General features: G+C 37.1%; 1 protein-coding gene across 5 annotated transcripts in view; it reads left to right on the top strand.

Annotated features, from left to right (window-relative positions):
* ABCC9 (ATP binding cassette subfamily C member 9) overlaps nucleotides 1–13,325 on the top strand; it is a 136,352-nt gene that overhangs the window by 114,089 nt on the left and 8,938 nt on the right. For all 5 annotated transcript variants that reach the window (XM_078075743.1, XM_036119208.2, XM_078075742.1 and 2 more), the window contains 6 exons: nucleotides 4,134–4,235; nucleotides 4,827–4,947; nucleotides 6,224–6,354; nucleotides 7,078–7,156; nucleotides 9,065–9,173; nucleotides 10,713–10,816. In XM_078075743.1, coding sequence (XP_077931869.1) covers nucleotides 4,134–4,235; nucleotides 4,827–4,947; nucleotides 6,224–6,354; nucleotides 7,078–7,156; nucleotides 9,065–9,173; nucleotides 10,713–10,816 — 646 coding nt within the window. The remainder of the gene's footprint in view (nucleotides 1–4,133; nucleotides 4,236–4,826; nucleotides 4,948–6,223; nucleotides 6,355–7,077; nucleotides 7,157–9,064; nucleotides 9,174–10,712; nucleotides 10,817–13,325) is intronic.

Below are 13,325 nucleotides of genomic sequence, written 5' to 3'. Positions count from 1 at the left end.
AAAGAGAGCCAGAAAATATATATTAGCTCAAACTTACTCATCAGCCTCCTCCCTTCCCTCCCTTCATCTCTCTTCACTTCTATTGCTGGCAATATTGCCAAGATAAGACTATCTATCTATCACCAAAATTACCATTTTAATTCAATAGAAAATAATTTAAATTATCATCTAACTGAATCTACCATTTAGTTCTGTATGAGTGAATCCAGGCCCCAATATAAAATATTCCATAGTCAATTTAATGGGGGGGGGGGAATGGTGTGAGAGAAAGAGAGAAAAAGAGAAAAAAAGAGGCAGATTGAGTGCATAATGTTTTGCATTTCTTTTATAATGTTTACATTAAGCCTACTGTCTAATTTCCATTTTTTGAAACTCAGTGATTATTTTATTGTTACACTTTTAAAAGAATGTAATTTTGAAAAAGAAAAGCAGAGCTGGAGGCATCACCATTCTGGACTTCAAATTATATTACAAAGCTGTGGTGATCAAGGCAGTATGAGACTGGCACAAAAACAGACACATAGATCAATGGAACAGAATAGAAAAACCCAGAAGTGGACCCACAACATAATGGGCAACTAATCTTCGACAAAGCAGGAAAGAATATCCAATGGAAAAAAAGAGAGTCTCTTCAACAAATGGTGTTGGGAAAATTAGACAGCCACATGCAGAAGAATGAAACTGGACCACTTTCTTTACATCATGCACAAAAATAAATTCAAAATAGATGAAAGACCTAAATGTAAGACAGGAAACCACCAAAATCCTAGAGGAGAACCCAGGCAGCAACCTCTTTGACATCAGCCATAGCAACTTCTTACTATACACTATGTCTCCGGAGGCAAGGGAAACAAAAGCAAAAATGAACTATTGGGACTTCATGAAGATAAAAAGCTTCTGCACAGCGAAGGAAACAATCAACAAAACTAAAAGGCAACCTTCAGAATGGGAGAAGGTATTTGCAAATGACATATCTGATAAAGGGTTAATATCTAAAATCTATAAAGAACTTATCAAACTCAACACCCAAAAAACAAATAATCCAGTTAGGAAATGGGCAGAAGACATGAATAGACATTTTTCCAAAGAAGACATCCAGATGGCCATCAGACACATGAAAAGATGCTCCACATCACTCGGCATCAGGGAAATACAAATCAAAACCACAGTGAAATACCACCTCACACCAGTCAGAATGGCTAAAATTGACAAGTCAGGAAACGACAGATGTTGGCAGGGATGTGGAGAAAGGGGAACCCTCCTACACTGTTGGTGGGAATGCAAGCTGGTGCAGCCACTCTGGAAAACAGTGTGGAGGTTCCTCACAAAGTTAAAAATAGAACTAACCTATGATCCAGGAATTACACTACCAAGTATTTACCCAAAGGATACAAAAATACTGATTTGAAGGGACACATGCACCCTGATGTTTATAGCAGCATTATCAACAATAGCCAAATTGTGGAAAGTGCCCAAATGTCCATCGACTGATGAAGATATGGTATCTATATACAATGGAGTATTACTCATCCATAAAAAAGAATGAAACCTTGCCATTTGCAACAACGTGGATGAAGCTAGAGAGTATTATGCTAAGCAAAATAAGTCAGTCAGCGAAAGACAAATATCATATGATTTTACTCATGTGGAATTTAAGAAATGAAACAGAGGAACATAGGGGAAAAAAAGAGAGGCAAACCATAAAACAGACTTTTAACTATAGAGAACAACCTGAAGGTTGATGGAGGGGAGGTGGATGGGGGGATGGGCTAAATGGGTGATGGACATTAAGGAAGGCACTTGTGATGAGCACTGGGTGCTATATGTAAGTGATGAATCACCAAATTCTACTCCTGAAACTAATATTACACTATATGTTAACTAAGCGGAATTTAAAAAAAGCTTGAAACAATATATATATGACTGTATGAATGAATGAAGCTCTTCCCAATAAGGTCAGCTGGGAGGAAGTGGAGAACAGAAATTAATAAAAATGTGCCTTGTTTCAAATCCTTAATGTGTATATTACCCACAGAAATTTCTCAGAAACTGAATGGTGTATTTCTTTATATCAAGCTGGGAGGGAGGGCCTTGCTCCAAGTATCCCTTGATACTAACTTACTTTCTGGGACTCATCACAGAAACTTCTTATGAGTCTTTTTAGAAAAGATATAGAAATTACAAATTTACACCATAACTTCAGAAGTGTTAACTTTACACAGAGGGCTGGAAGAGAAATTCATGTTGCTATAAATATTTTAGAAGTATTTGGGGAGCATGTTGCCATTTGTCAGATGTAAGAGTGGCCCAGACTGGTTAGATTATGCAGCCATGTAGTTGTTGCTTCAAATAAAGGGAAAAAGAAGAAGTACTGTCTAATTGGGATGTAACAAGTTGTTAACACATGGTCTGACTGGAAGAAGCGATCCAAGGAGTATTTACTACCTCTTGGGAATTTACTACCTCAAGAGAGTAACTCTGCATGATTCCCTTCTTTATTCTTTGTAAAGATCGTGGAAATCATTATGGAATTAAATTTTAGTGCCTCTTTGTAACCTTTGATGTTTTATGATGCACATAAACTTTTAAGCTTGCTTCAAACATTTGAAAATCATCCAGAGGAAGAAAGATATCCTGGTACATGGAGGTGGTGAAATGTAACGGGTATTTAATCTTTTTTTAGTCCTTTCAACGTCTTTGAATTAGGTATCATTTCTATTTTCCAAAGAAACTGAGTTTCAAAGGGGTTTAAATTATTTGTGTGGTAATTGGCAAAGTCAGCATCTGAGCCCAGATCTGTGATTTCAAGGCTGGGATTACTGATTGTTCCTCAAGAGCTGGATCTTTGGATCTGTTCTAAAAAGAGGCAGGAATGTGCACATGTGAGCTGACTTGAGTAACTTCATTTGTTGTCTCCAGCACGTTAAACACTCCATTACAGTCATTAAAGTCTTATCACCTAGTTATTAGTTGTTTTTTTTTTTTTTGAGGGATCAGAGACATATCTAGCTAAAAAGGTCACAAGTGAGATGAAACTTGAAATAGTTCTAGAAGTACTCGTGCCTGAAATGCTACCTGCTTCCAGGATATATGACTCATCAGCATGAAAAGTTTTTAAGATTTCTTTTTCAATTGATAAGACAGAACAGTGCCTAAAAGTGCTGGGAAATGAGGAAGAAAGAAGTGTTTGAAAATGGACAGATGTGGGGTGTCTGGGTGGCTTAGTCGGTTAAGCATCCGACTCTTGATTTCAGGGTTGTGAGATCGAGCCCAGCGTCGGACATGGACTGTGCTTAAGATTCTCTCTCTCTCTCTCCCTCTGCCCCTCCACATACCCCCTGTGCTCTCTCTTTCTCTCTCTCTAAAATAAGTAAATAAAATCTTTTTTTTTTTAAAAAGAAAAGAAATGGACAGATGTGCCCTGTTTCTTATTTGAGTTAAAGACTGACCTCAATGAATTTTTAAAATTTCACAGGAGAGTTTATCACTGATAGACCATAGATAATTCAAATGCTCTAAGACTGGCCCACACTTCCCATTTATGAGTAAATATAACCCTTATTCTTATTTACATGGAATCTGGAGATTTAATGTCCTAGACTCTGAGCCCAGATATTTGAAAAAAGTTTAGATATGAATCTCAACAAGGTAACCAGATGCAAATTTCTGCAGGGCCCTTACTGTATTGCACAAGGGAGATAGATCACAATCCAGATATAAGTACACATGAAATTTAAGGTAGTAAATCAAGTCCCCAGATAATTACTTATCTGGCAACACAATGCAATAGAAAGGGCCTGTTGTGGGGGGGTGCGGGGGAGGGGAGGAGAAAAAGAAACCCTATGTCTGACACTGGTTGGGCCACAAATTGCAGCTGAATTTCTGGCAAGTTATTTAACTTCTATGAATCCATTTCTGCATAGATACAATTAGAGCATTGAATTACGCCCATTCTAGCCTTAATATGGTGAGTTGGCATTCATCCATATCTTAGGTAGTCTTCCTCAGAAACTTAACAGGACACACAAGAAGTGATGTGTACTGTCTTAGTGATAACCTCTCCAAATCGATTGGGATCTTTTGTTTAAGAACTTGAGGAAAATCTTTTAACGATTTTTCTTGCTCCTTTCTAGGATTATCTGGGAGCTTGCATTGTCCTCACTGCGTCTATTGCATCCATCAGCGGCTCTTCCAATTCTGGATTGGTGGGTTTGGGTCTTCTATATGCACTTACGGTAGGTATGGATGAAAACATCACTTTTCATGTAGTGTTGAAGGTGCTTTCTATAGTTATTATCAATTCCTATTCATGGATGTAAGAGGAGCAGATTGAAATTCATAACAAAATGACATCTTGCAAATAAAAGGAGATTGGGGCCCAAACCCAGCATTTTAGGGCAGCGTGGATTCAGTTCTGATACTGCAAATTGGTTTTTAGAAACTCCTCAAAATCTATGGTGAGAGCACTCCCAAGGCTGTTTGAGATCCCTGTCCCTAACTTGTTCACAGCCTATTTGGGGACACTAAAATGAATATGAATATAAATGAGATAAGTGCAATCAGAGCTACATTCAACTTGTGCAGGGAAATCAGAGGACAGTTTGTGAATCATTGACATGTGAGGACCCTTGAAGAAGAGTGGACACCTCCTTTGCCTGTTTTATCCCATGACACCCTCCCTGGTCTCTGATATCTTGCAGCACTTACGAATTGTACCACAGGATGTACACTAACTGTCCAAGTCATCCTATCCTAAAATATCCAGTGATTACAAAGATTGTTACTTCATTTTAAATGTGTTAATTTCTTTTTGTCACCTGACACAGATAACCAATTATTTGAACTGGGTTGTGAGGAACTTGGCTGACCTGGAGGTCCAGATGGGGGCAGTGAAGAAAGTGAACAGTTTCTTGACTATGGAATCTGAGAACTATGAAGGCACTATGGGTATTGCTCTAAATATTATTTTGTTTCACTTAAATATTTATTTTATACAAATATTAGTTGTGTGTCAGACACATTGTCATTTTTGTTTTTGTTTTCCACTTTAATATCCAAGAATCCCTTCTTGTCTTGGCTTTGCTTTATGAGATACACCTGAAATGATATGGCTATTTAGGCCTGAAAAGTTTGGGATATGACCAGACTCCAAATAGATGTTATGTAGTAATATTTAAAGAGAATTATAAAAAGTATTTGGACTTTATTACATTCATTATCAACCTACACTATGAACTATTTATTGTGTTCTCTTTCTCAAGATCGTATTAACTTAGATGTCAAGAAACTTGGCTCTTACTGAGATTCTCAGCTTTGCTAGAATAAAATTGGCAGGAAATTCAATACTGAAGATGGAATGATCTTTCTTAAATTCAAATTTCATGCTTAAAATGAATTATTTTGCCTAAATCCTTCAATAGCTATCTGGGTCTTCAAGGACAAAATCCAGACAAGTTAGTTAAGACCACTAGACTCTTCATTAGTCGATCCTTGCCCACCTACCTGGTCTCATCTCTCATCATCTATCCAACATGCCAAGGTTTCTTTTTATCTTTGTTCTCTCCATATATATTTGAAACAAATCTCACCATCCCTAATCCTTTAAGACTCATCTCAGGCACCATCTTCTCTTGAAACCCTCCTGGAACTCTCGGGTTACCACCATCTGTGCTCCCAGAGCACCTTGGTTTGGACTCCATCATGTGACCCTGCATGCAGTACTGTAGATCCTGATGCTTCCCCAGGACACAGGGAGCACTTTGTGTGGCATGTCTTTCATCTCCATATTCCCATCACCTTGCACAACACCTCTCATTTTAAGCACTCAAATGTTTGATGACTGACTGAACAAATGAATGAATTCGCAGATGAACTATCTTCAATAGAACCAAACGATGGAATACAGAAAAGACATGATAGTTCATGCTTCCAAAAGAAACACACACAAAAGCTATTTTGAAATTTCTTAATCAATAGGCCTTTACTCTGAATGTAATTTTAATTTTAAAAAGACACAGAATTTGGTTCAGTATTACTTAAAATTTATTTTTAAAATGTATATGTTTGTATGTATAAATGTATATAAGTATGTGTATGTTTCTTCCTGCCCCTCTTTCCTTCCCTCTCTCTCCCTCCCTCTCTCTCCCCCTCTCTCTCCCCCTCTCTTCCTGTCTCCCTCTCTCCTTCTCCCTCTGACTTCCCCTACTCCACCCTCACCCCCCAGACCCTTCTCAAGTTCCAGAACATTGGCCACAGGAAGGAGAGATCAAGATTCATGACCTGTGTGTCAGATATGAAAATAATCTGAAACCTGTTCTTAAGCATGTCAAGGCGTACATCAAACCAGGGCAAAAGGTATGGAATTCACTGCCATTTGTTTCATACAAATCAGAGGATGGAGCCACTTGATCACTATCTAAGCTCTTGAGACATTCAGCCAAGTACATTTTCACTGGGCTCACATAATACTCCCTATACTTATAAGTCAAATTATCTACATAAGAGAGAAAAGAGAGAGAGAGGATCAGGATAAAATACATGTTCTCTAAGTTGTATTGACATTCATTATTCTCCCGGGAAGATCAGGAAAATCAACAATATGTGTGTTTGTCCAAATTTCTGGCTTCTGGCTCACAGCCATATCAGACATCTCCTTGAGGACTTTTGCATTTGTACTAGCTTTAGTCCCAAAATGATTTGTTTTAGCTACTTTAAAAAGAGAAAATATGCAGAAAAGAAGTGGAGCCAGTCTACTTTTTGTTATAAAATCATCACTTCTAAGATAAAATTGAATACTTACTTATTAGACCAACAATATACTAAATGCAAAAATTAAGCCACGAAGGAAAAACAACACAGCCACATACAAATAAAAAGAGTTAGAATGAAATCATTGAAGATTTGGTGAGGACTCTGTGTTTTTATCTTAATGTTCATAATAAAAGAATGACGATTTATTAGCTATTTAAATAGAGGTACAGTTTCCCCATGGTATCTTGTCAAAATTAAAAATACTTTGTGCCCATCTTCTGCCTTTTTTCTGAGTCCTTTTCTGTCTGAGTGACATTTGCTTTTTAGGTGGGCATATGTGGTCGCACTGGTAGCGGGAAATCATCATTATCACTGGCTTTCTTCAGAATGGTGGATATATTTGATGGTAAGTTACTAACTAAATGTTCTCATTCGCTATATGGTGCTTTTCCTTAAAAAAAAGTGAGGCATCAACTTACCTAATCCTGCAGAAATAAAGAGCAAATATTTATAAGGACTTTGTGTCCTGAGACCCATGATTTGAGGCAGATGTCCCAGGTCAACAGTCTAGAAGTAAAGAATGAACATAAAATTGCTAATAAAATTATTAGCTCTAAACTCAGCTCTAGAGATTGTTGTTAAAGAATTCTAATAAACTGGGGAAATGAAAACAAAGCCACCCATTTTGAACAGCAGTAGATGTAGGTGGCATTTCAAGAGGAAGGGAGAGAAAGGAAGGCTGTCTTGCTTTGCTCAAACTAAAAACACATCCATTTCCATCAAAGGAAAAAAATGCAAGGAGGTAAGTAATCTGCATTATTAATTTTGGTGCATGACTCTTACTTTCATAACATGGTTTAATGATGCTGAACATTTTGTGGGGTGGCAACTTGCTAAGTGCCAAGCACATGTTGACAATATACAAAAATATTTATTCATCCACAAAATTATTAATAACATGATACATGGGAATAATTTAATCTTTGCTTTAGAGAAATATGTCACATTATTTAGTCTATCAAGTGACCTATAAATAGCCTAGCACATAAACCGTCTTGAATAAAAGGGGATCCAGCAATGTGCTTGATCATCAGCTCCAGGAAGCGCTTCCTACTATTATCTGAAATGATTGTGATGATGATTATAGTACTTCACATTTTTATTGTACTTGACAGTTTATATTACTTAATCTACACAACAGCTCTGTGAGGTGAAGAGGTCAGTTTATGAACAGAGATGAACTACAGTAATTGCAGTCTCCTTGGGGGTTAGATTCAGGAGCAGAGTAGGTAGGCATCAGCAGCTGGGTTAGCAGCTTGCTCTTCCATGGCTAGTAATGATAAATAATACACAGATACTTTAAGGAATTTCAGTGGATTTTCATTATAAGTCAGTTACATGATCCAAAGACAATTGATTGACACTTTCCATTAAAAAAAAACCAAAAACGGTGGTTATAACTGAACATATTAGATTAGCCTGTTCCTTATGAATCCAGAAACATGTTTTCAGGCCCCATGTGGACTATCAATGACTGATTCTCTTGTTTAGCATTAGGCTATTAAGATTTTAATAGATAATGTGTTATTCCTGAAAGAAAGGTTAAGCTGACCACCTTGCCTCCTCTTGAATCTACATCTAGCTGGAAAAGGGACTCCACCTGCCATTCTTTGCTTGGCCTGCTCATTTCATATGGCAGTACTGTCTTCGCACAAAGTGACATAATCTATCTTAAAATAATCTATCAATCTGAGGTCAAAGATATCAAGATGGCACAAGTCTCTAATAAGTCTAAATACAGTATGGAGAAATTCATTAAAATTTGATATCTATGTCATAGAATTTCTTTTCTTATTTACAATGCACTCTCCTGTTCAATCAATAAAAGAGTGAATAATTTAGACAAAATCACTGTCTTCAAGGAGTTTATATTCTAGTTGGGAGAGAGAGACAATAAAAAAAAGATAAGTACATGTATATAAAATATCTTGTGAAGGAAATAAAGCAGGGAACAAGGATAAAGGAATATTGGAAGGGAGAGGACCCATTAAGGAGAAAAAGTACTTTTGGTTTGTATGAACCATGGAAACTGAATAAAAACTGAGAATCTCTTTAAGAGAAAATACAGAGGAAAGAGAACACCACCAAAATGTATATTTTTCATCAAAATGCATAATGATGCTTTTAATAGTTAAATGGAAAGCTTTATCTTCTGATAAACCCTGAACTAGGAAGGTACTTTCAATTTGTAAACAAATATTATTTTACTTTTGATTTTACTAAATGCCTTCAATTTTTTGTTTCTGTTTAACAGGAAAGATTGTCATTGATGGGATAGACATTTCAAAACTACCACTGCACACACTACGTTCTAGACTTTCAATCATTTTGCAGGATCCAATACTATTCAGTGGTTCTATTAGGTAGGTGATGTATTCAATAGAAACCCGAATGTCTCAGGATTTACCTTTTGGCTCATAGGAGAGTTTTACTCAGAACTGTTTTTCAGGTAGGTGTGAATGACATTTTCAGGATGATAAGAAGGAATATTCTAGTCAACAATTCTGGTCAACCCTAGAGTTGCTAAATTAACCTCTACAGAGGCCAGTCCTTTATTTATTCCAGGAGCTCTGCTCTTTCAATTTGACTCCACAAAAGTCACTTCCTCCTCAGTACTTGGGGCAGTGATTCTTTTTTTTTTTTAAGATTTTATTTATTTATTTGACAGAGAGAGACACAGCGAGAGAGGGAACACAAGCAGGGGGAGTGGGAGAGGGAGAGAGAGAAGCAGACTCCCCACTGAGCTGGGAGTCTGACGAGGGGCTCTATCCCAGGACCCTGGGATCACGACCTGAGCCTAGGGCAGATGCTTAACAACTGAGCCACCCAGGTGCCCCTGGGGCAATGATTCTTGGCAGACATTTCTAAGGTGTTCTACCCTACAGATATCCTGCCTATCACTATGTGTCTGGCTTGGGCTCAGCAATATTGAGTTTGGTTAATCCCTTGATTCCCCCATCCCTCATAATTTTTCTTTCAGTGAAAATTGCTTTTAAGAAGCTGCTACAATCTTCTCCATGCCTGGTTTATGGTTTCCCACAGTAAAAAAAAAAAAAAAAAAAAAAAAAAAGCAGTATCTACTATCTGCTAAGTGCTTTAAATATATTGTCTCATTAAATCCTCAAAGCACTGCTCTAGTATACATATTATTATCCTCATTTTACAGATGAGCATTTTGAAACTCAGAGAAGCTCTAACTGGTTCAAGTTCATACACTTAGTAAGTGGTAGAGTTTGTCTGACTCCCAAAGTCCACCATGGCATTAACCACCAGGTCATGTCTCTCAGTGCATCCATCTTTTGTTCTCTCTTGCTCCCCTCCTCTACCTTAATTACAAAGAAATATTGCCACCTCCTTTTGTCTTGAAGAGAAAATGGATGTAAGATTGCTCAATATTCAGCTGCAAAATCACTTCAGTTGAAAGTTGTGGATGTATGCAGTTATTTAGCAATGCCATAGTGAATTTACATGTCCCGGTAGATTTACTGTGAATACTACTATTGTGGTTGGTGCAGCACAGCTCATCTAAGATAGCATTACGTGTTCCCATATAATCATCGGTTCTGTAGAAACACTTTGCTAGACACTATTCAAGTTACATTAAATATAATATCAAAGTGGATAAATCCACATAATGAATTTTATCATGTTGTATCTTGCATATAAACTTACTAATTATATCTTTGGAAAACATTTTTCAGAACATTAAGGTCATTCATTTATTCATCCAACATGAATTGAATGCCTGCTCTATCCTGAGCACTGTTCTAGGTATTAGGGATATAGCAATAACCAAAACAAATGGAACTTATATTTTAAGGAAAGAACAGCAATAAGCAAACGTATGTAAAAATGCCTTTATTTTTATTTATTGACTAAAAACTTATTTTTTTCCCTTACAGATTTAATTTAGATCCAGAGTGTAAATGCACAGACGACAGACTCTGGGAAGCTCTAGAAATTGCTCAGCTGAAGAATATGGTCAAATCCCTACCAGGAGGTCTAGGTATATTTTCTAGAGAATACACTTATTTTTACATATGCAATTAATTCTATATATCTCTATATTTTATGCTAAAATCACATTATTCCTGTTAAGTCCCCTTAAACTTAAAATAATCTCCAAAAGGTCATTAGGATACTTCAAAATCTAATGTTTTTGCATAGGATGCCAGAGGATGAAACTTATAACAAATTCTGTTCTATATGAACACTCCAAAATATTCCAGTTAATACATTTAACTCTTCAGTCTTTTCACCTTTAGTGGTACAGTTATTTTATTTTATTTTATTTTATTTTATTTTATTTTATTTTATTAGAGAGAGAGGGCGCAAGAGGGTGAGTGGGGGAGGAGGGGCAGGGGGAGAGAGAGAATCTCAAGCAGGCTCCATCTCATGACCCTGAGATCATGACCTGAGCTGAAATCAAGAGTCGGATGCTTAACTGACTAAGCCACCCAGGCGCCCAAGTGGTACAGGTCATTTGAATCAGAATATTTCCCTGTGGTCATTCTACTCATGTGATTGACATGACCCCTGACTCCCAGTACATGGGTAGGAGGATAGAAGAGGCTACTAGGTTCAGAGTAGTCGGTACCATGTAGGAGCAGGCAGTTTCTCCACATTGGCAGCCATTTTCTTTGTTGCCAGAAGGGCCTATTCCTTATATTTATGTGACATAATTTTGTGAAGACATTATTTTCTATGACCTTGCTACAACCTCAGTTTTAGCCACCTGCGTAAGAGATAAAACATGTACTCAAACAATCAGATATAAATTTAGTCCCAGAGGTAGACAATTTCTGGCAAATAACTGATGACAGAATAAAACAACAACATGAATAATTAAAGAACATGATTAACAAAACAAAACAACAGAAAGTACACAATGCTGTCTTTAATTCATAAAATGATGAATATCTATAATTTTGGACTTTTGCTTCCTTTGATAAGGAAAATCTATGTCCTAAGATGGCCGACAGAGCCAGTGAGAGAGTCCCAGTCCTTGCGCCAGGGCTCTTCTGGGTTCTTTTCCCTGCTCTGCTTCCCGCACGCACCAATCCGGGTTCTTCTCCCTGCCCTGCTTTGTGCATGCGCCAAAAGTGCCAAGTATTCGGAAGCAGAAGTGTATAAATTGCCCCCTTTGTTTGTGCTTGGGGCTCAGACCTTTGGAGACCACTCTTCTCTGAGCCCGCTGGCATTAAACAAACCTCCTATCCTCCAAGATCTCCGAGTGCCGCTTGGTTCTTCCATCAGGCGATCCAGTCCAGGTTCCGTAACACCTTAAAATCTGAACTCATTTAAGAAAGCAGTCAGAAAGATAAGAGTTGGTTGATATTCTAATTTTAATACATAATATGTAGCTGCCATGTTGATTGTGTTGTTTTGGCATCTAGAAAAAAAATCAGCCCACAAAATAAAACATGTTTATTTGGGAAGGAGGACCTACTCAAAAACAATACCTTTTATGATTTTAATTAAGTCCCAAGGGAAAGGCCTCCCACAAACAGAAATTGAGATAGCATGTCTTTAAAGATAGTTTTATTGACCTTGCCAGTGTTAGACTATGGGAGCAATTCCAGGGATCTGGATGAACTTTCCCATCATAATTTTGATGTCTCTCATGGCGAGCCAAGCAAGTCTACTTGAGAAATTGATATTGCATATAGACCCTTCTCCTGTGATATTTAGAGACACTCACACCTTTAGTAGTTGAGAATACAGGCAATTATGACTTTGTAGTCCTCTTCCTTCACACAAAAGATGTATGCACCTGTTTTGAATCATGGGCACGATGTTCAAGGGTTATGGTACAGTGTAAGCAACAGGGGATTATTTTTACACTATGTAATTGACTTGTTTATGTTCATTGTCTTCATAAAGATTACATCAATTGCTTGATAAAGATCTGGTTCAGGCCAATTCTGGTGAAAAACATCCATCATCTCTTGCACCCTCCTTATTTATTATGTAAATTAAAATTTAGAGAATAAAGGCATAGCCCCCAAGCATGAAAAATTACAAGAATCTGATGCAATGAGAAAACAGAAAATAGAAATTTATCCCTAGAACTCTACTAGGTTGTGTTTGAATTCTAATAAAAGAGATGTTTTGAGAACAGAATTTATCTTAAACTCACAAGAGGACAGTTTATGAAATGTGGATGGAAACCAAAAAAGAAAAAGAAAATGATAATGAGGATCTAACATTCATTTATCTATCCAACAATGTTTTATTCAGCTGCTATGTCAGATACCAAGTGCTGAGGATACACTGATGAACAAAAATAAATCCAGTCTTTAACCATGTGGAACTTACAGTCCAGTGGGATGGTATAATAAAAAGAGAATGGACATTGGAGTCAAGAATGTTCTGTTTCTTATCAAGCTCTACTGCAAATTAGCTGTGTGATCATGGGCAAGCCACTTCATTTCTCTGGGCCTCAGATAACTATGTTAAATAATCTCCTTAGATAATTATATTAAATAATTAAATAACCTCTAGGGTCTTCCAGT

The sequence above is a fragment of the Halichoerus grypus genome, chromosome 6 (assembly GCF_964656455.1).
Source record: "Halichoerus grypus chromosome 6, mHalGry1.hap1.1, whole genome shotgun sequence".
Classification (NCBI taxonomy): domain Eukaryota; kingdom Metazoa; phylum Chordata; class Mammalia; order Carnivora; family Phocidae; genus Halichoerus; species Halichoerus grypus.
This window is presented reverse-complemented; position numbering and strand designations above follow the sequence as displayed.